The sequence below is a fragment of the Melozone crissalis genome, unplaced genomic scaffold (genome assembly GCF_028551555.1).
Source record: "Melozone crissalis strain CALT ecotype California unplaced genomic scaffold, PUWL_Pcris_2 ptg000061l_1, whole genome shotgun sequence".
NCBI lineage: Eukaryota > Metazoa > Chordata > Aves > Passeriformes > Passerellidae > Melozone > Melozone crissalis.
In genome coordinates this window covers 8,318,959-8,345,353 of record NW_026535839.1, presented here as the reverse complement: position 1 = coordinate 8,345,353, position 26,395 = coordinate 8,318,959, and the positions used below count along the sequence as shown (strand labels likewise).

General features: G+C 39.4%; 1 protein-coding gene across 1 annotated transcript in view; it reads left to right on the top strand.

Annotated features, from left to right (window-relative positions):
- Positions 1-26,395, top strand: part of SPOCK1 (SPARC (osteonectin), cwcv and kazal like domains proteoglycan 1) — a 262,026-nt gene that overhangs the window by 128,997 nt on the left and 106,634 nt on the right. The window contains exon 4 of the mRNA XM_054287845.1: positions 22,359-22,473. Coding sequence (XP_054143820.1) covers positions 22,359-22,473 — 115 coding nt within the window. The remainder of the gene's footprint in view (positions 1-22,358; positions 22,474-26,395) is intronic.

The window sequence follows — 26,395 nt, the reverse complement described above, 5'->3', positions numbered from 1 at the left end:
AAAAAAAAAGCCCTTTTATCTGTGAATTTCCATACCACAGCCAAAGTTTTGAATTCTGAAAAACTGAGCAAAGAATTGCTGTTTTCCTGATATTTGAGCTGCTGTTCATGTGCACAAATGTCAAGTTTGAAGAAGGGCATCTTGCACACGTGGAACTATAAATGGACTGGGTGTTTTTCACTCCAGGGAAGCTTGTTTGAACATCCCAGGGGAAAATTCTACTTGCTGTTTTAATAAGACTTGCCTGTGTTTTGCCTGAAGAGCAAGAAGTGTTGATACCAGCCTCAACCCTAAAGCTTTCTTACAAAAGCCAGTACACAGGGCAATGGAAAATCTGCCATGCTGCCGGTGCCCTGTCGTGCTGGGAGCTCTCTGCAGTGTTTGTTTACCACCTGCCTCAACAGAGGAAACAGCAAATGGGGCCTTTGTTTCCAGTGACAGCAGAGATGCTGCTTTAATGTCATCTCTGTCGTTCCTGTGCCTGCCTGGCTGTGCGAGCCGGCCGTGCTGTCAGGCAGCGGGATCCCGTGTTCAGGCAGGAGGAGCACTGCTGGGAGAGGAATCGCTTCCATAGCAGGAGAGGTGGCAGCATGCCCACCTCCTTCAGGTCTGTTTGAGGTTACTCAGCTCCATATTAAAGGCTCCAGACAATGAGCAGCTTTGGTGAACCATTGCTTTTGTAATTTCTTCATATTTATCATGACACTGCCTTGACCAAGATACCTAAGCTTTTTGGGACAGAATTGGAAAGAGGATTTAAGAGACAGCTCCCCAGTTGTGATAGCTGTTTTCATACTGACTGAATCAAGGCTTAACACTCACTTGTGGCAGGTATCATCCACCACCTTCCACATTTGCATGTTCCCCAGTCCCTCAGGAAATACAGTTAGATGCTTGAATATTTCAGTTGTTATTTCCAGGGTTGTGACTACAAGGAAAGTCCAATGGTTTGAAACTTGGGCGTTTTTCCTGCCATGTTTTATCCATCTGGCAACCTGCTGTTACATAAAATGTAATTTGAAGTATGGTGCTTCATTAGATGATTTTGCAGTATTAGAACCACCCAAAAGCTTTGATGTAGAAGATAATTAGTAAGAAATTATGAGGAGATAAAGGATGGGTGGGCAGACAAGGCTAATGAGTCACAGTCAGCAAAAAGTGTGAACTGTTGTAGTTCTTTGTCATTAATATCCCAAGTATATTCCTGTTGCTTTTCTTCCCCAGGCATCAAAGAAGACACTGAAAAGATGCATTTTCAGAGCCAGAGGTTAATTCTAATCTGCCTGTGTGGTCTGTCAGACTGTTACAGCAGTGTCGTTGATAAATCCCAGTGCCTTGATTTCTGAAAATTCAAGGTCATAGATATCAGACTGATTCCAAAATAAGCCATGGTTTAAATGGTTGGTTTTGTCCTTAATCTGAAATATTCAAAAGAGGGGTGTTTTTTTAGGGTAGCTTCATTTCAGTACTGATTTGAGTCTGTTTTCAGACTTTGTGACTGCTGAGAAGGTTATTGAGCTTCATCTTAAATTTAAGCCTATGTAATAGCACCAAGTCCCACAAACCAACTCTTCCCCTTCAGCCTCTTTCCTCTCATCTGTTGTTTCATCAAGAGAAGGTAAGAATCATGGAAAGAAATTATTCAGTATTTAGCATCCATATCAGTCATGACCAACCAGAAAGGTATCATCAGGTCACAGCAAAATTCTGCAGTTTTCATTTGTGGTAGCAAAGTGGTCTCTGTTTGGGAGTTTGGGTTTTGCTGGGTTTTTTTTAGTAGTGCCAAAACTATTTTTGCTTTATATAGAATTTCAAGGCTGCTGACCATTTTCAGATGTCTTATATTTTGCTTGAGTCATGTGCATAAACTGGTTTTTAGAGACAATGTCCAAGCTGATGATGAGTATGATGTGGTATATCTTGAAACCAAATATACCATTATTTAATCAGATAATAGTCCATAGGTAAGGTCTGTGGGTTCATTGCTTAAGGAAAAAATGCATAATTGAGAAGACAAACTTAGAGAAAGTTTTCTATTGAGATTTTCCTTCCAGCTAATCACATATTCCATTAGAGCGTTCCTTTCATTCAGCAGGAGATGGTTTTAGACTATATTGTATTTTAATAATCTCTTCCCTGGTGTTAGCACTGCCCTTACCGTGTCCCTTGCAGTTTGTCTGTGTTCTGTTACTGACAGAAATTGAAGTTATTGTCTCTTGTATCCACAAAGCTGCCTTCCTGAGGAGGTAACAGGGTATCAGCTCTTGTAGTAATTTTTAATCATTGTGTAGAATCATTTCTTTCTAATAAGGCAAGTGATTAATTATCATGCCCTTTTTATCAGTGTAAAGCCTGCCAGGGGTGCACTTGCTTTCAATTACAACCTTTCAAGGTTTTCTTTGGTAGAATCCAGCATACTTAGAAAGACAACTCCATAGTTAGGCAGCCTTTTTTCTGTACAAGCAATAATTATCTCCTCCATTATTGTTCTATTTATTTACAAATCAAGACCAAATATCCACAGTGGAATATATAAAAAATAATAAAAATTCCATTACCCCAACACTGAAGAAAAAATTGACATGAGAAGCTTGATGGAAACGGAAATACACTATCCATTTGCATGATTAGAGAATATGAGCCCTTTATAAGCCTAAAATAAATGAAATACCAATATGAAATTAGGAATATGTTTCTGATTTATAGAGAGTCCTGAAGCAAGAGGCTTTTGTCTTTCCCTAATAGCCTCACTTCAGACTCAATTGTTATAGATTACTGTGGAGATGGAATGGAACTGTGCAGCAGTACAGAAACAAGGCAGGAGAGCTGTGCCTGAGAATCCAAATAAAGCAGCAGGAATCTTTACAGAGAGAGTGTGAAACTGCTTTATGACAAGCCATATTGCTTGCCTCTCCATAAATCTGTAGGAAGGTCTGGCAAAGGAGTTGAGGCAGTTCAGATCCAGAGGTACAGAGTGTCTCCCAAAATCAGTGTCACTTGGGGTGGCCACAAACCATCCACAGCAAAATCTTGGTGTTCCTCATGCTAATTGAAATTTTCCATAGGCACATCAGGAACAGCTCTCTCCTAGCCTGTGCCTAGGGAAATAAAAATATATGTGCCCCTTACTGCTTTGGGAATTTTCAAGTGGACTTGAAATTGTTTCCATCTGCCTTCTGTGTACGCTCTGTTCCTTGAGATGCCCCTGGTTTAACACCAAACTCGATGAGCTCTTTAACCTGCTCAGTGGGAATATCCACTCTGCTTTTACACTGGGGTATGAAAGATTTCCTCCACAGAGGGAAAAAACACAGCCATTTTGAGAGTTTGCATAACTATCAGAAGGATTTGGAGGGACGCAAATCTCCTTCAGCAGTAATCATATTTTTTTGTTGCTATTAGTGTAATAAACTAAAAATCCTTTTGCTTATACAATTTCTTTTCCCAAAGGGGACTGTTCATGCCTTTAAAAACTCTTAGGGTGTGAAGCAAGTGCATAAATAAAAAGACAACAGGAGAAAGAATGAATATTTATACAGTCAGCATTCAGGGCATTAATAAATCTTTATTTAATTTTTTCTATCTATAATTGAAACAACCAACAAATAATGAACTTTCTTATTGAGAAGATATTCTTAGAGATAAAGCTTCCCACTAGGCATGGGGATATGGGGATGCTTCTGCTAATCCTAAAATCTTCTGATCCAATTCTGCCCTCACCAGAAGTTGTCAGAAGGCACATTTTCTAACACATTTTGAAGGGATCATTACTTAAAAACTCAACATTTCATAACAGAGAAAAAGTTTGAAATTTGATTTTAGTTGGAGATATGGAAAATATCTCAAGTTTCCAGCTTCTTTTTGAAATGTGCCAGTCATCCTACATATGAAATACATGTCCAGCCACAGTACTCCCAAGAGCACAAATGTTTTTTTAATGGCATTGGCAACACAATTCACTTTCTATTGCTTCCTGTGCTTGATGTCCATTAAGCTAATTGTATTCAAATCTGGCCATGATTTATTAATGCCCTGTGAATTCTAGTTTACCTATTATTCTTAATTCTTTCTTCCATTGATACTGGTTCGTTCACTTTTTTTCTTGTAGGGAGTGTACTGTGTGTGTAAGGGGTGTCAGTTCTTTTTGTGAGTTCTGCAGAGGGGTGGGAAATTCTCCCCAAATCCAGCAGAGTTTGCAGTTGCAGGAAATGTTCCTGTCCTTGTCTTTTTCCCCCATCCCCAGTGCAGTGTCAGAGGCAGCACAGCACTCCTGGCTTGGCTGCCCGTGTGTGACACTGTGCACTCAGGAACTGCTGCCCAATCCATCCCTGCAGAGCCTCACCAGGGAGCTCTGGGATGGAGCCTGCATCTCCCCCAGGATGTACTGTGTCATATTCACATTTCTGTGAATATACAGGGGTTTTTCTTGTCTACAGCACAAATAAAATAATTCTCTCTTTAATCCTGACAATGCCAGTCTTTCAGCCAGCCAGGACAGGCCACTCCTGGTAACTGAGGTCTTTCTCACATGCAGTTGCATCCAGAAGTTTCCAACTTTTGCAAATGCAGAGTGCAGGCTACAATTTGGCTAAATCATGATGACAGAGAAGCACATTTCAGTGAACTGGCACAGAACTTGCAGCCAGGGATACCAGAATTCTCTGTCCAGCTCTGCCTGTTTTTCTCCATATTTCCTTGCCTAAGACTGATAAACTTGCTTTCATTTTCCCCACAGGCTAAAGTGGCCCACTGCTGCAATTTTATAACATTCTTGAAGGATTACTAAAGAAACTTAAAATCTTCCTAAGGTGCTAATAGTGTTAGGCTGTATCTAGCAGAACAAGCTACCAGTTCTGATAGATAACTGGAGTATAAAAGCTCAGGTTAACAAAGTCACTGTAAATAATGTAGTCTAAACATGGAATCCATAATCCTGCTTACCAGGCTTATAAACCTCAACACTCAGAAGATACATTCAGAGACAGGTCCTTGATTTCAGATACAGGGCTGAACATGCTGCTTCTCTAATAAATAGCTGTGGTACCTGTTGATATATTTGCTGACTAAATTCAAAGCATGAATTCTTTTTGAATTTTTTTGATGAATAATGGAAGATAAGATACCCCTCTCTTTCTTCTTATCTAAGGAAAGCACTTTAAAAATTGCCTCTATAAAATGGCCAAAGAACAGATTTTGTGAATTCTTCACAAGTAAATTGTATGAGACTCCCTCTGGTCAAGTTGTTTTGGTTTTTATTCATGGTAGTGTTGTTAGTAATTAAATATTTTTAATAGCGATACCTCAGTAACATAGGAGCTTCTCAAAGTTTTCTTTTTTCCCTGTATGGATTGTTGCATATCCTTAGGGTGTATCATCACAGCAGCAGAGATTCATCTGTCTACATTTCAGTGTTTGTTACTATGGATCTGATTGTCTGGATTCTGTTTCTCATCAGTACAGGCAATAGATACTCCAGGGTGTAATTCAGCTCATAGTCAGATTGCTGTTAAAAAACAAGTCAGGAGAGTTGTTGGGTTTTAGATGCCTACAGTGTGGGACTCTAATGTTAAATGAGATGGCTTCCCACCTGGTATGTTTATGTCTTGACATTTCCATATCAATATAATTTCCCAGCTGGTAGTTGTCAAACACTGGAGAACTTTTGATTTTTTCAGCTTTAAATAGAAGTGTGAATGAGTCAGATTTAAGTGATATAAATGTTTTCATTTCTTGTTTTAGTCTCTCAAATGGAGCAACTTACACTTTTGTCCCTTTAAATTATACAGACTGCAAGGAAATGTGGAACAGAATGTATTAAGGGATTACACTCCCTTGTATGAAATGGACACCAAGTGCTTTAGATTGCTTCAGCTACTAGAAAGAATGTTTTAGTTTGAAAGTGTGTTGTTGAAATGGCAATTCCCCTCACCACAAGCAGCCCCTGCACAGAGAAGCTCTGTGTCATAGCTCTCCATGTCACAGATCAAAGCAGGCATTCAGCCAAACACTTTGGGTAAGAGCTTGAATTGGACATGTAGTCAACTGTCCTTGGTAATTATTACCTTTTAATGAAGTGTAATCCTTACAATAGCTTAAGACCTTGAAAGCCACATTCTGGCATCTTCTAATTGCTGCCTGTTACCATATTTTCATGTCTAGGACATTTCCAACTAGGAAATGTAATATCATTTATGTTTGTTCCCTCCTGGAGAAGTAACTTGGTAGGTGCTACTTAATGAAATTCCACTCACACACATTCCCACCACACCCACCCCAATTAAACATCAGCATCGTTTCCCAGGTCAATATTTCAAGGCAGTGCTGATGAGATAGGATGTCAAGTTATAATAAAAGATTGTGTTGGTAAGTAAATTTAGCACTTACTCACTCCAACTGGCAAAATTGGGGAACAACTAGATTTTCAGAAAGTTAATTGGATATTGAATCCTCTGAGTTGTTTTAAGTAAGATGAGCAAGCCTCAAAGCAGAGGATACAGCCTAGAGTTAAATTAAATGCTGGCTGCAAGCTGAATTAGCAAATGGGATCTGGGCAAAACTCTAGAGGGGAAAATTAGGATTATTTTATGCCATCAACCAGACAGCCTGTGGTTAAAGTACCAAAACATACTGACATGCTGAGAAACAGCATTTATGGGGTACTTCATTTGCCTTTGCAAGCTCTCAAGTAATCTGTGTGCTAGAGATAGGAGTGAGGTCAGTGAGCCCACAGAAGATGTGACAGAAAGAATCTCTGGTACTTCTGTCTCTTAGCACTTCTCTCTCTCTCTTCTCTCATGCATTTCCAAGAGCATTAGCTGATTGGTATTTTTTAGGTCTGGGGCTTTTTTCCACTGGAAAATGCACAGTTGCCAGTACATGAAGCCTTCTGTTCTTCATGTAACATTAAGTGCTCCCTGGGGGCTGTTCATGTAGGAGTTCTCAGCTAAAGATTTGCCTCAGGAGTCTGAGGCAAATCTACAAGAAGAGCGCGTATCTTTATTTTAGAGTCATCACACTGGTTGATGCTCACTCACATTCTGCTTCATTAACTGTTTCTCATTTGTTTCCTTCTCTTGCCAGCCCACTTAAGCCAGATCCCCAGTGTACCCCCATGAAAGCTTTTACCAGTTTCAGGAAGAAGACAAATGGCCTCATGCCCAATTCCCTCTCTCTGCAATGTACAAATTTTATCTGGGACATTTCTTTCAAATGTTACCAAAACACTAAATGCACTCTTTCCTTTCTAATAAAACAAGCATAACTACTTGGTTTTATACTGGATGCAGAAAATTCTTGGTCCTAGAGAGGAAGAAACGTGACATGGGAGTGTGGACACAGCTTGAGATGTCATTAATGGGCAGCAATACTCTGTTAAGGACTTTCTGTCTTTCCCCCTAAATCTGAGGCTGTGTTGTGCATTTGCATATTCTTACAATCTGACCAAGGACGGTTGATAATAGGCACAATTAATCCCAAGGAAGTAGTAAAAGGAGTCTAGAAGCTCTTAGGTGTTGATGGATAATGTAATTAAATGTGTAATCTAATGCAATAAAGGGGCTTCCAGCTGATCTTCTTCTTGGGGAGAGCTCAAAGCTTGTTCTGATAAACAGTGTGTTCAATTGTGGGTTTTCTCATCTCCATGTGGGATCATTTCAAACACTATAATGGTGTGTTATATGGCAAATCCTCAACTGGTGTGTAGGACAAACTTGAGCACCATTTGGAAACTCTGTGCATTATCTAGATGTTAGCAGTCTTGTGATGCTTTTATGATTTCTTCTTCCTACTCTGCTTGTGTATATGCACACGTAGGAATGCACGTTGTCATCTTTACATGAACTTGAGGAAACTGGTAAGTGAACCATGCAACACATCCCCTATTCTTTATTACTTAATTATCTGGTTGTAAGGCCCAGCATTCAGCAGTTCAAGCAAATACCAGAGTTGTGAATTATTCATTACAGGAGAATGAAAGATTCTAGCTGTTCCAGTCTCCTCTTTTTGACAGCTCTATCAAGCATGAGAGACAAAGATATTGGCACTATAACAGCATGCAGAGATGGGGTCATTGACCCAACCTGTCCCTACTGTTTGGTTTGCTTTTTTTCTTTTAAAACATGGTGGGAGCAGTGATATGTATTGCTCAGCTATCAGCTTTTTCATCGAGGCAGGAATGTTTGTGTCTACTGTTATTCTATTTCCATTTGTTACTTTCTGGTGTGCACTTTTTTCTCAAATGTGTCAGCAGTACAATAAGGTATTTTAATCCTGTAAGTGACCAAGGCTGCTGTGTAGATAAGCATTTCCCCACTTTCCTGTTGGTTCTATCTTATGAGTCATTTAGCAAAGCTCATTTGAAAGCAGAAAGTGAAATCCTCATCTCAAAGAAGGCAAATCTTCCACCAGTCTATGATAATGTCTGGTGTTTCATCATTTAAAGATAAGTATCTGTAAAAATATGGCCATTTGCAAATTTGCACATTTTCTGATGGAGACACTTAGTACTTCCCATGCAGGTAATGGCTCTTCATGGATGATGACATTTCTATAGCAAGTTTTAATTGCCAGTGAATGCCAGCGGAGGAAGTTGTGGACAAACAGCTTTTTAAAGGATCAGCACTCCAACTGTAACATTCTGGGATTTTAAGCAGGATGAATACCTTATTTCAGATTACTCACAGAAGGAAACAACTGTATGTTCATTTTATTTCACTACCAAAACCTGACAATCCACTGTCTGTAAAAATACACTTCACTTCTCTGTATTTGTATCATGAGCCTGCCAAGCTTCCTCTTCATCTGTTTGATTTCTCAGGCTTCAAGGAAATAAGAAGGGTCAGTAAAGCCTTTTAGCTGCAGCCTTTTGGCTTTGTCCTGTTTCCTTCTAAAGCCAAATGATCCTGAAATGTAGTTAATGATGTGAAATTTAGACATGCTAGCAAATTATCAGTAGGAGAATATGCTGAGTTTCAAATCATCCTGCAGCCTGGAAGACTGCTAAATTAATTAGCTTGATAGGAAACTTTAAGGAGGAGCCACTGAGGCAATCCACTGGAAGGAGGAAAGAAGGATGTTTCTTTGGAAACAATGACATTGGCAGTTTGACACCTCCTGTTCTGAAGTGTTTGCCAAGCCCTTGAAAAAAATCAATCTATAAATTAATGTCAGTGTGGCACCATCCAGTTCAGCAGACTGGGACCAGTAGTAAGGGCTACTGCACACATGCACTAATGGCCACGTCCCACATAGAATCTGCCGTGTTCAAGGAGCCCATTATGCCTAATAAATATCTTGATTGTTATTGACTGTTCAACTCACATTAAAAAACCTCCTATGGCAGTCTTCCTTTAGAGAACAAAAAAAAATCACGAAGATTTGTGGGCCATTTAAAAATCTATAGGGCATGAAATTGATACTGTGTGAGAAAGAGAGAAAGGAATTCCTTCATTAGGTCTTGCACATTAGTACAATGGCTGTTACTGTAGTTTAATCTGAGGTTTTGTGATATTTCCTCATAACTCATTTGTACCAGGAATGCACAGGGAATAATACACTAAAATCCTGTTATTTCTTTTAATTATATTTTCTTTATGTCTTTACTTTTTTTAAAAATCCATATGTACTGTCTAATCAAGGGATAGTTAAAGTGAATAGCTGAATTGAATACCCTGCACTGAAACGCTGACTCTCTGCATCTAAATTGTGATGTATAACATAAAGGCTCTCAAGAGAATTACAAGGGCAGAATTACATTTTTACTCTGTTGTTGATGAACTTAATGGTACCCAGCACCGAGGCAGCAGCTGAAGTGATGTGCCAGTGTTCCTTGTGATGGAGAAGACTGGTCTGGAATTTAACTGCTGCTCAGGTTTATTAGTTTGTACAGCTGTTCCCCACCTCTGGATCTCAGGAAAGTTTCTTTAATATCCCAAGTGTTGGAAAAGGGTCAGAGCACAGAACATGAATCTCTCAGTTATTTTTTTCCCTTCTGCACTCCTGGCATGCTCAGATTGTCTTCAGTCTTTGTTCTGATGTGGTTTTGAGTGGATAAAAATTTTGAGTTAGGCTTTCTGTCAGCATCTGTATCCTGAAAAGTGCTGTTACATCAGCTGGAAAATTATCTAGCCCAAATTATAAATGCAAATTCAGTATTCATGTCAGACAAACACATTTTCTCTGAACAGATTTTAATGTTTGACTATGGCAAAATCAAGCTAAACTCATTTTCCAGTTCAGTGTCAGCCCAAATATCACAGGGGCTGATAAACCCTATGAAGTAGGGAGGAGGAATCAGAAAGGAGCAGAGATATGAGATATGCTCTCACTGAGAGTTTCTTACTGAACACCTTGCTCCAACCTCTTCTGGAAGTATAGAAGACCTCTTTGTAGTGAAGTATTAAAATGGCAGTTTACTGATTAAAAGCAAATAGAAATATATTCTGCAAGAGAAGCAGTGGAATGGATAACTTGTGCTGCAATAAAATTTCTGTTTTCTCAACATCATAGCAAATTTATATAAATGGAAATTTTTTATCTCTTTAATACTCAGGTCAATTGTGCTGTTTCTAATTGTCATTTTTCCATAAGGATCTTGTTTGGAGCTGAAAAGTATTTGGTGCAATGACTCCAGATATGTCTAGAGACCGATCAGACAAGTTGACTCTGGAAATATAATATATATTCCCTGAAACTCAGTAAACCCCACTTTCCACTTCCATTGCTACTTTGTGTTTAAATTATTCACCTTTACTAATACATAGGGTTCCTTTTTATTAGAACTCTGTTTTATCTTGTTCTAATAAAAAAATATCATGTACATCAGGAACCCTGAATAATTCAGTCTGACTTCATAACTCAGGGAGCTTGCTCTTTTCCAAGGAAATTCTTGCCTAGGTGTTCCAGAAATCAAGCAATTCTCTTATGAACAGTTGTTCCTCTGTTGTAGAAGTCAATTTTAGCTACCATGCTGAGCACAAGGTTACAGAGTTTGCTGTTGTATTGCCTGAGGCAGCTTCAGCTCTTTCTCTGTAGGAAAAGGACAAAACAACATTTTAGTTATTCCACAGTTACTCGAAAAAGGAACTGTTCAAACTTTAATTCTTCATGAAGGATCTTCTTTCAGAATTATTTTAGCTAAATAGTGGCAAGAGAAAAAGCATTTCTCCTCTGTCAGATGAGATCTTCATCAATGTATTTTTTTAAAAACATAAAATATTTTAATTAACTATTAATTCCTTAATAAACTATGAATTCCTTGAAAGTCTTCTAAACATTGGGTTTGTGTGTTTAAAAATTATCACTTATCAAAAGACCTATCATGATGCCCTGCAATGCATTAATGAGACAAGAATTGTTGCATTTGTCAGAGAGCTGTATAAAGACAACTTTGATTAGCAGCAGCTCTCTAGAGGTGATCTTTTGTTGTTAAAAATTAATTTTGGGGTCTCAAAACCAAGATAGTAACTTCAGGTTGTGTGAATTAAATATTGGATTATGAGATGCCAGCAACTAAATTGTAGCAAGAAAAAAAAAATTGCAAGAACCTAAGCTTGTTTTTTGTTTTTTTCCTTCTGTACATAAATTCTGCAGTGTGGTACAAGTCCTGTGACTTCATCTTTTCATTGCTGTCATTCCACTCAACACTTCTAAACTGCAATGGCAATTCTCTTCCTTGTGACCACTTTCTGTCTTCCAGCCCATTTGACAATCTGCTTTTTCCACTCCTGGGGTTGCCTGCTAATTTTACCCTTTCATCTCATTCTGTGCAGAAAAGTCACTGTTCTCCTACTTTTAGAGACTCCCAGTCTCAAAATTTCTACTTTTAACACAATTCCAGCAATTACTGTTCAATTCCAGCAGAGTGGAGTTAATTTTTACAAAATGATTTTGTAATTTAGGACTTTTCATCTTTATTTGTTTCACACTAGAGCTTCTCTCTTGCATTTTGGAGTGAGCAATGGTGTCAGACACTGGTTTTCCCAGAACTTGTTTCTGTTAAACTCATGCTTGAAGAAGGAGTTCTCTATGCTGTATTTATGTTCGCTATACTTTAGAACCAGGCAGGCTGGGTGTTTGTCCTTTCATTTATTTCCCATTTAAACCTCTTCCAAATATCAATTATATGACTAATTGATTATCCATAGAGAAGCTTCATCTTTTCCTGCTTAGGTAATTCTTCTCAGAAGCAATGAAAATTCCATTAGGCAACAATCTATTACACCAGTCAGCCCCAGCCAATTTCCACTCCTGATGTGTTTCCTTTATCTGGATTAAGTACAAGTCATGTGCAGCAGCAGAAGCAGCACTTATCATTCAGGGTATTTTGATTCTGTCTGATGGCTAAAATCTCTATAACTGAATGATTCTAGTGGTTTCTTCTGGCAATAAATTCTTTACCTGTAAACGTACAATTCTGTGATTTTTTCCATTTCATCCCCAGTCCAGAGGTGTTCACAGACCACTGCCCATCTGCAAGGTTCTCCACAGTGGTATCACCTTGGCAGGAGGTGCTTCCACATCATAGGACTGAAACTGCTGTTTTCATAATGAAATCACTCTTTCAAGAGCCTTTTATTTTAGTATTTGTTTTGCTCAGTGCGCACTAAAACTAATGTAATATGGAAATAAATCTTCTGTCGGTGAACAAGATGAAGTGTTTTTCTCATGTTTCCATGGAGACAATCAGGCTGCCATAAATGCACATTAAATGGCTCTTAGTTCTGCAGAGTTTGGCTGTTCTGGAACCATTCCCTTACAAGTCATTCTCAGGCTCCTTTGCTTGTGTTCTGTAATGCTTTCCAAGAGTCCCAGGCTGATTTCTAGACAATGAGTTTTGCTATCTCCATTTTAAATGCTGGGAAAGATACTGAGGCACAGAGTGACAAATTCATTTATCTCAAGGGATAAAAACAGCAGTAATAGAACAAGAAGACAGTATAAGGGTGTTCTTGCTGCCCCATTGACTAGGACAGCCACTGCCCATGCACTAAGGTGCTAAGAACACTAAGAAAAAGTGCAAATTTGAGAATTCTTCCCTGACATATTGTTTTAAAGAATGTTATCAGTGTTCTGGCTTATTCATGAAGTAGAAAATCCCAGTAGCATAGAATGTTTTGGGATGGAAGGGACCTTAGAGATATCCAGTTCCAATCCCCTGCTGTTTTCAGGGACACCTTCCTCTACACCAGCTTGCTCCAAGCCCCCCTCCAACCTGGCCTTGAACATTTCCTGGGACAAGCTTATAAACTTTATATGCAATAGCTGATAATGTTTGCAGCCAAATTCTGTTTCATTTACCCTAGAGAATAAGCTTAGGAACTTAATGGGAAAAGTAGATTTTTTCTCATTTCCAGAGCAGAATGTCTTCCCTCACATTTAAATCCAGGCATGTGGAGATAGGCAGCAGCCTGGCTGGAATTGCTGTAACTGTAACAACATTGACATTCAGTCGACAAATAGAGCAACCTCGTCAGCCTTTCAGAGAACTCATATCCAGAATTTTTATTGCTTGCTTAGCTCTCTACAGTGCTGTGTTAGAAAAGAGTTGTAATTATGCATACTGAAATACTGATTTGTAAAACCAGTTTGGTCCTTATTTTTTACTATTTGCTGATGGAATCAGTATTAATAGTGATGCAGTTTTTCTTCTGCATTACCTCTAAAAACAAGCATTAAAAGATATACATGCTGTTCATGTTTTGAAATGAGATTTAATGACAAAAAATCTATTGAATAATAAAATGTGATTGGTTGAATATTCTCCTCTGTGAAAAATGCAGAGGAGTTACTGTTTCTTTTTTTTTTTCTAGTCATAGTTCATAGTATTAAACTTCATTATAGCTTTTAATCAGAGTTGAGAAAGGGTTCAGTGTCTTATGAGTTAGCTATCTGAATTAAATTATAGCAATTTTTTACCCATTATATTACTAGTTCAGTTGAAGTATAAATTCCAACAACTTCAGGAGTATTACAGAAGTGTTTCACAACATGCAGTGCAAATCCTCTCTGAGCATGTTAAAATATATATTTGCATTAATCTGAAATGGGAATGGTATATTTTTGATTATGCATGAATAATTTCAAATATTATTTTCACAAGAATGTATAACCTGGTTTGTTTTCATTGGCCTTGGATTAACATAATTTGTATTGAATTAAATCCCACTAAATAAATTATAATTCACTCCAGTGTAACAGAAAGCAGAAGTAATCTAAGTCAGTTCACAGGAGAAATTGTATTCAGTATTTCAAACTTACCATAGGATTGTTAAGTCCAAGCATTCAGAAATCTCAAAGTTAAATTCAATATACTTTCTCCTTTTTAATTTATTTATGATGATATAGTCTTTTGTATGGTTTTGACATTATTAAAACTTTCTAGTTTTTATTTTCAGTATTTTCCTAGCAGCAAAGAGAATAAAATGTTTCAGGCATTTGGAAAGAAGCAGAGCTCTGTTCTGGCACTGGGATCTTGAGGTTTAAGGGGAGCAGGGGACGTCAGAGGACCCAGTTCAATGACAGATATGCAAAACGTAGCCTCAGCCTCTTACAAAACTTAAATCTGGCTTAGAATCCTTTGGCAAGGTGTTACCAGCCTGCCTGATCTACCAGTGCAGGCTGTCTCTCTTTTCCTCACAGTCGTTTCCCAGGAAATTGAAAGTGGAAGTGCAAGGGAGGGTGTTCCATCCTGGATGAGGGCTTGGAGCACCCAGGGGGACCAGGTCAGCAATGCTTCTCCCAATGCCTCTCCCAATGCCTCTCCCAATGGCCCTCCCCCAATGGCTCTCCCAATGGATCTCCCAGTGGCTCTCCCAGTGGCTCTCTCTCTGCTGAGGCAGAGCAGGGAAAGGCTGGAGTGCTGGAGAGCCTGGGGACGGGGACTGTGTCCTCCCTGTGTTGGTGAGAGGCCACAGAGCTGAGCAGAGGAAGGAAATTGTCACCTGTAGCTCTGCTCCTGTCCTCAGGGTCTCTCGGCCCTCCCTGCAAGGCAGGCACAGAGATTTCAGCATTTCCTCCTGTTCCACCAGCTAAAGTTTAGAGCGGTGTTTTGAAGCTCTCCCTTCCATCCCAGGAAGTTTGAAGCTGGACCACCTGGGGGTTTTGGGGGCTCTAAACCAGAGTAGAATCAGTAGAGCTGTTGTCATTAAACATCTGCCAAAGCCCTCTGAGTTCCAGAGAATGGGGTGATTTTTATACCCCACTGCTTCCAGGAATTAATAATTGAATGTAACATCTGACCAATATGTTTCTGTCAGGGGCCTTTTTAAAGTCTGTTTTGCCTTCAGTGAGATATGCAGAAACACACCCTCGGGTACACGTGCAAGCACAAATTATCCAACAGTGGAATTGCCTGGAGCTGAGGGAGCACCGTGGCTCTGCTGCAGGATTGTACTCATTGCACGATGGCAGCGAGCCATCCTTGCACGTTGGGGAAACCTTGCCTTGAGGGCAGGAGAGTTGTTTGTGAAAAGGGCCCCTGCACTGGGGGTTGTGATTCATTATCACTCCCACCAGTGGAAGCACATTTCCTAACTTCCAGTCCTGTCCTATTTCTCTTTTCTTCAGCTTTTTTTTTTTGTTTTATTTTTTCACTGAATTGGATTTCTGTATATTCGTCAGAAAAATTAATTTAAATACCAAGGGTTCTTATCCTTTTCTTCAGAAAGGAAATCTGCAGAGTCCTTTGAAGCATCTTCTGCCTTGGATGGCCCTCAGCAATGTCAAAACCAATTATATGTCAGTTATAAAAAGCGATTTTTAAAGTGTCTGTAAAAATTAAAATAGATGTTTCTGTGCACTGTATGAGCATCTTCAGTCTCTCAGATGTTAGAGTGCTCCAAAACAAAGCTGTACAAAAATACTACACAGGGATGGAGCAAATGCTGACAGTTTGAGATGTTATTGCCTACCTGCCTTGGGAAATTCCATTTATTGAAAATAATTCACATATGTGTTTGAAACATTCAGCAATTAATTTTCAGCTGAATTAATTTCTGTATCCAAACTGCTCTGAGGAGAGAGAGAGACTTAAATATCACAGCTGGTGGTTGGAGGACATGTTCTCTCCTAAACTTGGGGGTGGGCTAACACAAATTTTCTCCCTAATGAAGCTGAATGATTTATGCCAAGATTTGCAGAAGCAGAATAAAACCATTGGTATTATTTACACTTATATGCTGGGTGGGTCTTGTAATCCTTTGTTAAATAACACTTTGTAAGACCAGAATTATTAACAGTATCAACTCTGAGAGTAAATGTTACACTTGGCTCCAACAAAGAACAAATTCTGAAATTCCATCGAGGGCTTCCTGGGACATCTTGTCCATTCAAGGGGGATGGGGTATTTCCATTGCACCTGGATGGAGCCCCAGTGACAGTCTGAACCCAGCTCATGGATTGGCTCCAGTTTACCACTAGAGCACTGGAAACTTACCATGTCTTCACAGAGAAGTGCTCTTAAAGTTAATATGTATTACCATTTTCACCTTAGAAAAAACAGCAGAAATTCACCATGAAGCTGATGAAGCTCTAACTCTGATGGGAAGGCTGTGGTGTACTTCAAAATGTTAAAGCCAAAGCTGGTCTTAGCCAGCATGTCTTGGAAACATGTCGTTTCACTCATAAAAATCAAGGGCAGCTTGTAGGAATTTCTATTAACATGTTGCAGCTGGCTTAATGGCTCCCTCACATTTGCTCCATGATGGTTTTCATGGAAGCATAGAGTAAAATTCCTCCAAGGCACTACTCAGCAGCCTCAGTCACTTTCTCTTTAGTTCTCACTCTGCTGGAAGTGGACACACGATGCTGATTTGAAACCTTCCCTCCTAGATCTGCAGGTTAACATTAAATGACATTTGAGTTTCATGCTGAGAGGGCAGGAGGAGTCAGAGCCTTCTGTCCACTGCCTGCCCAGAGCTGTTCATTCACAGCTTTCCCATCCCTGCCCTTTCCCATCCCTGCCCTTCCCTTCCTTGTTCATTCCTTCTCCTGCCTGCTTGTGAAGCATAGCTGGAATCAAGTAACACACAATGATATTGAAATGCACACATATCATGTAATGCATCATTAATTGACTTCGTTTTATTATCAATCTCTTTTGTATTAAAATGCACACTAGGATCTTTGTATTGAAAACAGCAGGTCTTATTTTCCATTTCATCATACCTCCTCAGCAGATGTTCTTTTCTTGTATAGTCAGAACAGTTCCAAGGGGATTGCATAAAAGCAACTGCTCTTGACATTGCATTATGCAGGACTATTTTGTCATTGAGTGATCATAGTGCTTATTGGCAGGCAATTTTAAATACAAACCCACCGATATTTACATAGCTCCGTCTCTTTTTATTGTGCAGTTCATTTCAGCTTCACTAAACAGCTACATTTTGAAAATACTCTCTTCCCCCTAAGGAATGGTCATAAAAACAGAATCAACCTCATAAATCTTGTTGTGAACTAGTTGTACAGTTTCTGCAGGATTACACATCCATTGCTGTGAGACACTGAAAGTATTTATTTGTTATCACCCTTTTAAAGTCAAATGTGTGAAAAGCAAATTGGCTCTGTTGTGATTAACACAGTGACCCACTGGCACAACATATGGAACTACATCCTTACACAGCAACTTCCCCCTCTACTGCCATTGACTGAACTAAGATTTCCTGCAAGTCATAAGTCTTTTTTTATTGTGGTAATAAATAAAAATGTGAAATGTAATAGAAAAGTATTTCAAACACTGTTGGTAGGTCTTTGTCCAACATTGATTTATATTGCAAATCCACAGCTCTGGTGAATGGTGCAAGGAGGGGAGAGGGAAAGTGTGTTCAGTCCATAGGGGAAAGTTCTCTGGACTGCTGTGTCCAGAGAACTCTCTGGAGCTGGGACAGAAAGAGATTTGGGATGCAGTTGGTGTCTGTAGACCTTTTGGTATTGGAAAGCAATGTCACCAAATCATTAGGAGGTTTTTAGGAGAATGATGCAATCCTGCAGTCCCTGGTGTTTATCATTTACCAATTACTTTGGTCTCTCTCTGAGATTACCATAGAAGATTTATAGTTTTAAGAGAGAACTTAGGTTGCCCTGCATAATAAAAGCCAGACAAAAAAAAAAAAAAAAAAAAAAAAAAAAAAAAAAAAAAGGGAAGAGACTTCTCAGCTCTGAGTACCAGGACGGCTTCCCAGAAAGCAAATGTCAGAAATGTCAGCAACAGAAACTTCTGGGTGTGAAGTGAGGAAGAGTGAGATTCATGAGCCAAGAAGATATTTTTCTAATTTCCTACATTTTTCCAAGATAAAAATCTTCTGAAAATGATTATACTGAGATGTCCAGTACTATATTTCAGGCAGCTGCCTCCTGGGGTGGATCCTTCCCTTGGAGATCCAGAATCCATGGGAAATTCTTAGAACAGGAAACCATGGAGCCTGGGTTCAAAAAATGATAGGGAGAATGACTGAAGGGGTTTTTCATCAGAGAATTTTTGTCCAAGTGAAACATTTAATTCCAGTACTGGCTGGACACATATCTCCCTACATAAATGTTGAATGAATGCTCAGCCACTCTAAAGTGAGATTAATTAATCATATCAGTTTCACCTTCAGACTCAGGCTAAAGAAAAATTGGGAAAATGTTCACATCTCAAAGCCAGGCTTAAGGTATTTTTGTTATTATTGTGCAGCCAGAACTGAGGGCAGACTCTCTGACATAGTGAAGGGAAGGCCTTAGTTTTCCTTTCAAACTGATAAAGTAACATCTTCTTGTCACTTTGTTTATTTGTACTTTTAGCTCTTCATTTACAAAGAGTTCATACTCATTGCTTTAGGACAAAAAGAACTGTAATGACAAATATGGTTGTTATGTTTCATCTTATTCCCAAGGGTGTGTTCTTCTTCCAGTGATGAGCATCTGCTCCTAGTCATGTAGAAATCTGATTAACAAAGCATGATCTTTGATTAGCATATTTCAGAAATTGTTTTTTATTACAAGCTCTCCTTAGGGCTTGTGTTGCTTAGCAGTAGAACAACCTTCCAAATGGATTTAACATGTTGAGGAACTTTGCAGACATATAAATCCCTACTTTGAACTTTTATGTTCATATGGATCATGCATTCTGCATCAGTGGGGGAAAAAAATCTCCAGAAATAACAATCCACATGATGGGTTTTTGCTGTCTTCTGACAAAGTCCACATTTTGGATTTTATTTAATAAATTACTGTTTTGAACTGCATGTAAAGGGTTGTTTGTAATGAATAATAAATGATGACGTGCTCCATTTAAGGGTTTTCATGAGGTTTTCCACCATTGGTCCTTTATATTAGGGAAGATTTTGATGCCATGGGTGTTGAAACTAATGACAATGAGATTCAATGCCTGTGGGTGTGAATTGAGGGGAAGGCCAACAAGGCTGACATCTTACTGGGAGTCTGTTATTGTCCACCCAACCAGGAGGAAGAGATGGATAACTCATTCTACAAGCAGTAGGAGATTATGCCAGGGTTACCAGCCCTTGTTCTTGTAGGTGATTTTAACCTACCAGACATCTGCTGGGAACAGAAAATAGGCAGTCCAGGAAATTTTTAGAGTGTGTGGTGGACAACTTTTTGTCACAGCGGTTGGTGAGCCCACCAGCCACCAGTCTCAGTGAGGGACTTTGTTAGACCTGTTGTTTGCAAATAGAGAGGGCTGGTGGGAGATGTCGTGCTTGGAGGCTGCTTGGGGCACAGTGATCATGAATTTACAGAGTTCTCAATACTTGGTGAAATCAAGAGGATTTATTGTCAACGTTAGTATTGTTCTCAGATTTTAGAAGCAAGTCACCAAGGTATAGAAATTTGAGGCCAGATTTGTAAGGAAATGGAGGCTAGGATTTCCAACCACATCTTTTCCCATTGCTTTCCTTCCTGATGGTTATTCAACAGTGTTTTTTCTTTTAGGATAGACAATTTTTAAATTGCAAAATACTGAAGGTTATGTTCCTTTTACCAATGTATAGTGTGATGCTATTTCAGAACTGCATGCATTTTTATTGCCTTAGAAGACCTAAATAGCTCCTGGAATGGATTCACCAATTAGAGTAAATTTTGCTGTGAAAAAACACGAAGTATTGTAGCTGTGCATGATGTCTCATAGACCATGTGGGCCTAAATTTTGCTCCTTATTCATGCCAAACCAGTATTGACTTTCCAGGCTAAAGCTCCATCCCCACTCCTCAGGTTTTGGCTGATAGAACACTGAGCACAAGGCCAGGCTGTGCTTACCAGCAGCCCAGTGCTCCTGGCAGCTCTTAGCCCTGGGCTCCCAGCCAGTTTGCACAGCGATTTTTGTCGATGCAGCATTTTGCATCAAGGATGTGTTGCCAGCAGAAGCAAACAATGTTCATGGGCTCCAGCAACAGAGCAAGGCCAGCTGCAAGAGAGCAAAAGTTCTGGTCATTAATTTGTGTGTGGATATGACCTTTGGACCACCTCAGGCGCTGAAACGATGATGTGGTGACCCTGCACACTCCAAGTGATGCTCACTCATTAAAGGCTTTGCAGAAGGAGGGTGTTTCACTGGTTTGCAGTCTAAGAATATCCAGGTAGACAGCCAGCTCAGGAAGCTGTGGCTTGCCATTTAAATCCCTGTCAAAGATCTTCCTCAGTCCTTAACTCAGCCTCCAGTGAGAGTGAAGTAAGAGGATTAAGAAGGTGTCTCTCACTGTTTGTGTTCTGGGAATGTAAAGGGCAGGGAATCAGATACTTCTCATCTGTCTGACTAAAAAAGACACCAAGAGGCAGCAGCAAAACATCCCTGAAGAGCCTTGACAGCCTTTGGTCTTTCCAGTGGGACAGATCCTGTGTCCTCAAACACTGCCTATGTATTTTCCTAACGGCAACACATTGAATGTTGCTGCCTTATTGTTTATGGTGTAGGAAACAGATGGTCTTTTCTCCTTCCTTGTTCACTTCACCTCTTCTATCAGTTTTAATGGTTTAAAAGAAAAAGCTTTTAGCACTTTTGCTTTGTTTTTACGGTTTCCCCCTGTCTTGCACCAAAGGCATTCCAGTAAATACATATGCACTAGTGAAGCTTAATTGCCCATCACAAATGTGTAATGGGTGTTAATGTGGCAGGAGCTTGTAGCTGTGGCTGTTTAACCCAGCACAGAACAGCTGCAACACTTCAGACCCGAAGGAAAACAGAAGAATCCTCTGCTTGTTGGAAATATATTTGCTCTCAGAGAAATCTGGTACACAGCAAACTGAAATTTCTTCTATTTCAAATAGTCTCCTTTGAAAGTTTCTCTGATTATTCAGTAGAAATCAGAAATGGTTATCGTAAAGGGCAAGAAAGAGCTTTATACCATCCCCAAGATAAAACCAAGAGTTGCCCATTTCCAAGAATGGACCAAGATGTGAGGAGATATGGGAGAGGGAAAATGGGATTTAAAGACATTGAAGAGGAACAGAAGTCAAATCCATGGCAACAGAATGTCCAAAAAGAGCTTCTCTAAAAATCACTTCTCAAACAAAAGTGAAATTTCTCTGTGTGACGGTATGGCAGAGACTTTCCTTCTGACATGTTAACATAGCCATATTTTGAATACTTGTAATTCATTTTGGCAGAAAATGTCTTATTGCTGATTTTAGAAACCTTCTTTTGTAGAAGAATGAATTTAGACAGATACCTTTCAAATGGGACAAGAGCCTGGACATGTTTGCTCGGAGATGGCAAGTCATGGTGCTGTCTGATTCCAACTCTGACAGCATGCTGGTGCTGCAGGTTGTTGTGTGAAAGCCAGGATTATTTTGTTGTAGCTTTTCTACTCAAGCATTTTAAATACAGGGGATGCTTAGCTGTAAAAAATTAAAAATAATCTCTAAAAATATTATGCCTGTTTTACAGCAGCTATGAAATTAAATTTATTAGCACTCTACATTATATCAGTTATTAGTTAGCTCTAAAATGCTGGTCATTTTGTTATTTGAGTACATTTTATCCAGACATAGCTTTTCTGTGAAATAAACAGCGTGATATAGATTGTTAAACCAGAACTTCATCCTAAATTCTCATGTCTAATATTAATGTGAACACCAATTAGATCACTGCTCAGTAATGAGTCTTTAGGCTCTCCATCTATCTTTCTGTGTAAACTTCTCTACTTCCCATGCAGTCTGAAAACAGCAGCACATACTATAAAATATCAAAGTATTTGTTCACTCATGTGTGGGAATGTTCCTTCTAACCAGTTGTCACCTGCCGGGAGAGCCCTCTGCGTGCATTTCTCACTTTCTTTTTTAAATGATTTAATAATTTAATGATAAATCTTTTTAAAATTATTTAATAATTTAATGATTTAGTCATAATAATTTTGATTTTTTTATAGCCCTTGATCCATCCAAAGATCCCTGCCTGAAGGTGAAGTGCAGCCCACACAAAGTGTGTGTCACCCACGACTATGAGACCGCGATTTGCGTGAGCCGCAAGCAGCTGGTGCACAGGTGAGGAGCCTTCCCCTTCCTCCAGGCCTCTGTGTCTGCCACAGACATCCAGTGTGGGAGAAGAAGGAAAATGAGAAAACTCCAAAATTAATATTAAAACCCCTATCATTTTACAACATTTTTTTAAAATTTTAATTTGGGTTAAAAAAAAAAAAAAAAAGACAGACGTTTTATATTTATAGCTGAGGCTATTTAAAAAAGATGACCCAGAACATGCTGCATCCTGTGGTGTGGATTGCAGAATTCTCTCCCAGTTCTGGGAGGGATTTGGTCCCCCCAGAGAGCAGTAATTATGCATATTTTAAAAACTGAAAACATGAAATATGAAAACACTGTGCCAGAAATACCTACACTTCTGGTAACTTAATTAGAAGTAATTAGCAGGAGATTAATAAAGATTTTTTTAAGTGTATCAAACGTCTGCCTAAATTTGCTAAAGAGCTGAAAAATGTTGGTGGAATTTTGTAGAGCAACTCCTTGAGAAGTCTTATAACTAGAGAAATTGGCAGATCAGATTGCTGAATGACTGAATTAAGAGCAAATGGCCTAGCTAATATGTGACAAGGTCAAAATGTTCAAATTAGACCACAGAACTTTCACTGAGAGAAGCTACAAACAGAAGAAGAAAAGCCTACTGATCATGGGTTGAGATATGTTACAACCAAGAATTGAGACATTTATAAACAAATGATGAGGAAAAGGAATGTAACTTTGCCCTATTTTGGAAGGAGAACTAGTAGAAGCAGTAGGGAAATTAGAGTTGAGTATCTCCAGAGCATGAGTCAAGAACCAGAATTAAACTGGAGTTATCAGCCCCTCCACCTGCCTGCAGATATATAACAGAATAAATCGTGTACTGCTGTAATGAGCAGCTCTGAATGCTTGGTCTGCACTTTAAGGAGAATACATTGTCTTGCTTTCATTGTGTGTGAGTGATAAATCTGGGGACTGCTATTCAGTTTCTCTCTCTGTTTAGTATGGAAGAAAAAATTTGCCTGTAACACAGCTCAGGTCCCCAAATGTTGTTGTCAGCCAATATTGTAGTTCAGCAACTGTTTAAGCCAAACTAAATTCAGGATGATCTGATTCCCATGTACTACATCTCATCTTTCCTCACTGTCACCTGGTTGAGGAAGCTAATCCTGTAAGAAAAATTAGTTCTTGATTGATAATCCAAAGTTAATGGTGTAATGTGCATGAGGCAGTGTGTTCAGTATTTGGTTTTCAGTATGGAATGATCCCTGGAAGGAAGTTAGGAGTCTGCTATGTGCAGTGCTTACACTCTAATGATATTTTTGACATTACGTAGCTTATATTTTCTAGTGAGAATGGATTGAAACCTGTTTTAAATCCTTGCATTATATAGTAGTCCTTGTGATATATAGACATAGATGTTGAGCCAAATGCTCTCTGAGCTATTTCCAGTATTTAACATCTCCAAAGAAGCCAAAATGTTCAGAGGAATGGTGCAGAGGAACTGAATATCCTTTCTTTGCAGAAAGGAAGCTGTGTTTCATGTGATCTCTCTATGATTCCTCCACTGCCTGCAGCTGTTTCAGCAAACCTTTGAGTAGCACTGTGACTATGGAGATAAATCAAAAAGTATTGAAAACTTACTTTGAAAATTCTCCAAACAATTTCCAGCAAGTTTTGCAATGCTGAAAGAACTACTGCTGATTTGTGACAGTGGCACACATAACCCCACAGTGATTTTATTCTCCATGTACCCAGCTAGCCTGGCCTCAGAGGGTACACAGGTCAAGGAGGGAAGTAACCAGGGCAAATTGTCTGTTGATTTGAATCAGTGGAGTGACACCCTCTGAAGGTTTTCATCTTCAGTCCCACAGCATTGTGGTTTTTTCTGTGCCTGAGCTGAATACTGCTGTACATCTGACTTCAGTCATATCAAAGTCTGTCTTAATCAGGAGTAAACACATTAAAAGGGGTGCAGTTGCACCTATGTAAAACCAGATAAAATCTGAATATATAAGTGAGGGCACACGTAGTAACAATTACCAAATAACACGGTGCTGCTGTGATTGTTTTGCACATCCAAGGTGCTTTTGGGTGTGCTCAGGAGGATTTTCCATTTCATGCATCATTATCAACTTGCTGCAGTGGCTTTGCACAGGATGTTGGCTCAGCAGAAAGTAATGGAGAGCAACACCTTGGTTATTGCTGAGCCTCCCAGACAGAGCTGTGCTGGTTTGTGTCCCCCAGTGCCTGCCTGGCTGGGGAGCTGTGGTTTTCCAGGCACAGTGTGCTGCAAACTCTGAAATCACCAGTGCCAGCACGATACCATTCCCATCTCATCTCCTTTCTGCCGGAATGCCTGCTTTTTAAACCACTGCAGGAGCTCAGTAGCAGTGTAGAAAATTGAGTTGCATGGAAATGTGTTATTTAAGCTACTGAAACCCTGTCCCAGGGGCAGTCTGGCCTCTCCTGTGCAGCATCCACAGCCTCCTCCTCCTCTGCTCCTCCTCCCCTGCACAGTCACCTCGTGAGCAGCCCTGGGTCTTGAATCATGGAATGGTCTGGGTTGGAAGGGACCTTAAAGATCATCCAATTCCAACCCTCTGCCCTTTGGATCTACTGATACTATCAGTTGGTTCCCCAATTAACCTTGCTGTGTTTGTAGATATTTTTTTTTCAGTCTCTTGTTCCTTTTCATACTGATTCTGAAAATAATTGGTTTTCATTTCTTTACTATGTACAATTCAGGGAAAAGGGCATAGCCCAAAGGGAATTTTGGAAAATAGCATCATTTGGATTCCTGTTGGTATATTTATCCATGTTAATTATTTGTGTTTTATTTGTATGTATTTTCTTGAAGAGTCTATCACAAGCAGAAAGATGGGAGAACCCAAACAATAACAGGGGAGTACCACTGGGTAGTTTATTTATTTTTTTTTGTCTTTCTCCTTGGGCATTAACCAACTAATTTTTTTAGTAAGCTGTTAGCACTTCAGAAGTTAAGGCAGAAGATGTCTGAGAGGTACTTCAGACGATAATAGAGTTTTGTCAGCACATCCTCTCAGCACATACTATTTACAGTATGAATTGGACAGTACATTTAGAGAAAAGGCAAGACTGAGTTGTAATTGAAGAGTGTGAAAAAGATAAATTTGGAGGTGCCTCCTTACATGCTTAATAGTCCTTGTACTAGTGATAGAGTCTTATGAAATCTTTTTGAGTGGATTAAAACCCCTTTCAATTTGGACATCTATGAGGAAAAGTCTTTATTAGCTCAGTTTTGCATGAAAGGCAGTAGTTAATGTCTCTCAAAGTTGTCTCATGCATTCTCAGTCCCTTTACTTTAAGCCATTTGTGCTGCTGGTGCTGACAGTGCAGCGGATGGGAAGGAAAGATGTCACTCCTGGGCTCTTTCAAAAGAACAGAATGAGAAGAGAGGATTGATGTGAAAATAATGGCCATATTAACATGTCCAGGGTTTACAGCTTTGTTCAGTCCATTTGACCAGCAATGACCAATTAATTCATCACTGCAATGGAAGTCACTCACAAAGATAATCACACATCATCTCTGCTTCTCTGCTGTGTCTTAGAAATCCAGCTACTTACTCACTACTTCTCCAGGACTTTTAAGGATAATGCTGCTGACAAAAGAGTCTACTACTGAGTTTCTCGCTTTTTTTTTTTTTTTAAGATCTGGACAAGTTCCCAGATAAAACATCTGTTCTTCTAAATTACACGTCAATGCCTTAGTCTGACCAGCATGCCAGTGTTGGCAACTACACTTACCCACAAGGAGCAGACAAATCTCCCTCTCTTTCTTTACAAATCCTGCAGCTGATACACCATTTCTGGTTAGGAAGGACCCTGTTCAAAACAAGTCAAGTAAAACATCCCCATATGTGAAATAGAGCATTTTTGTAGCATTGCTCTGGTTTGCCAGTGAGTGC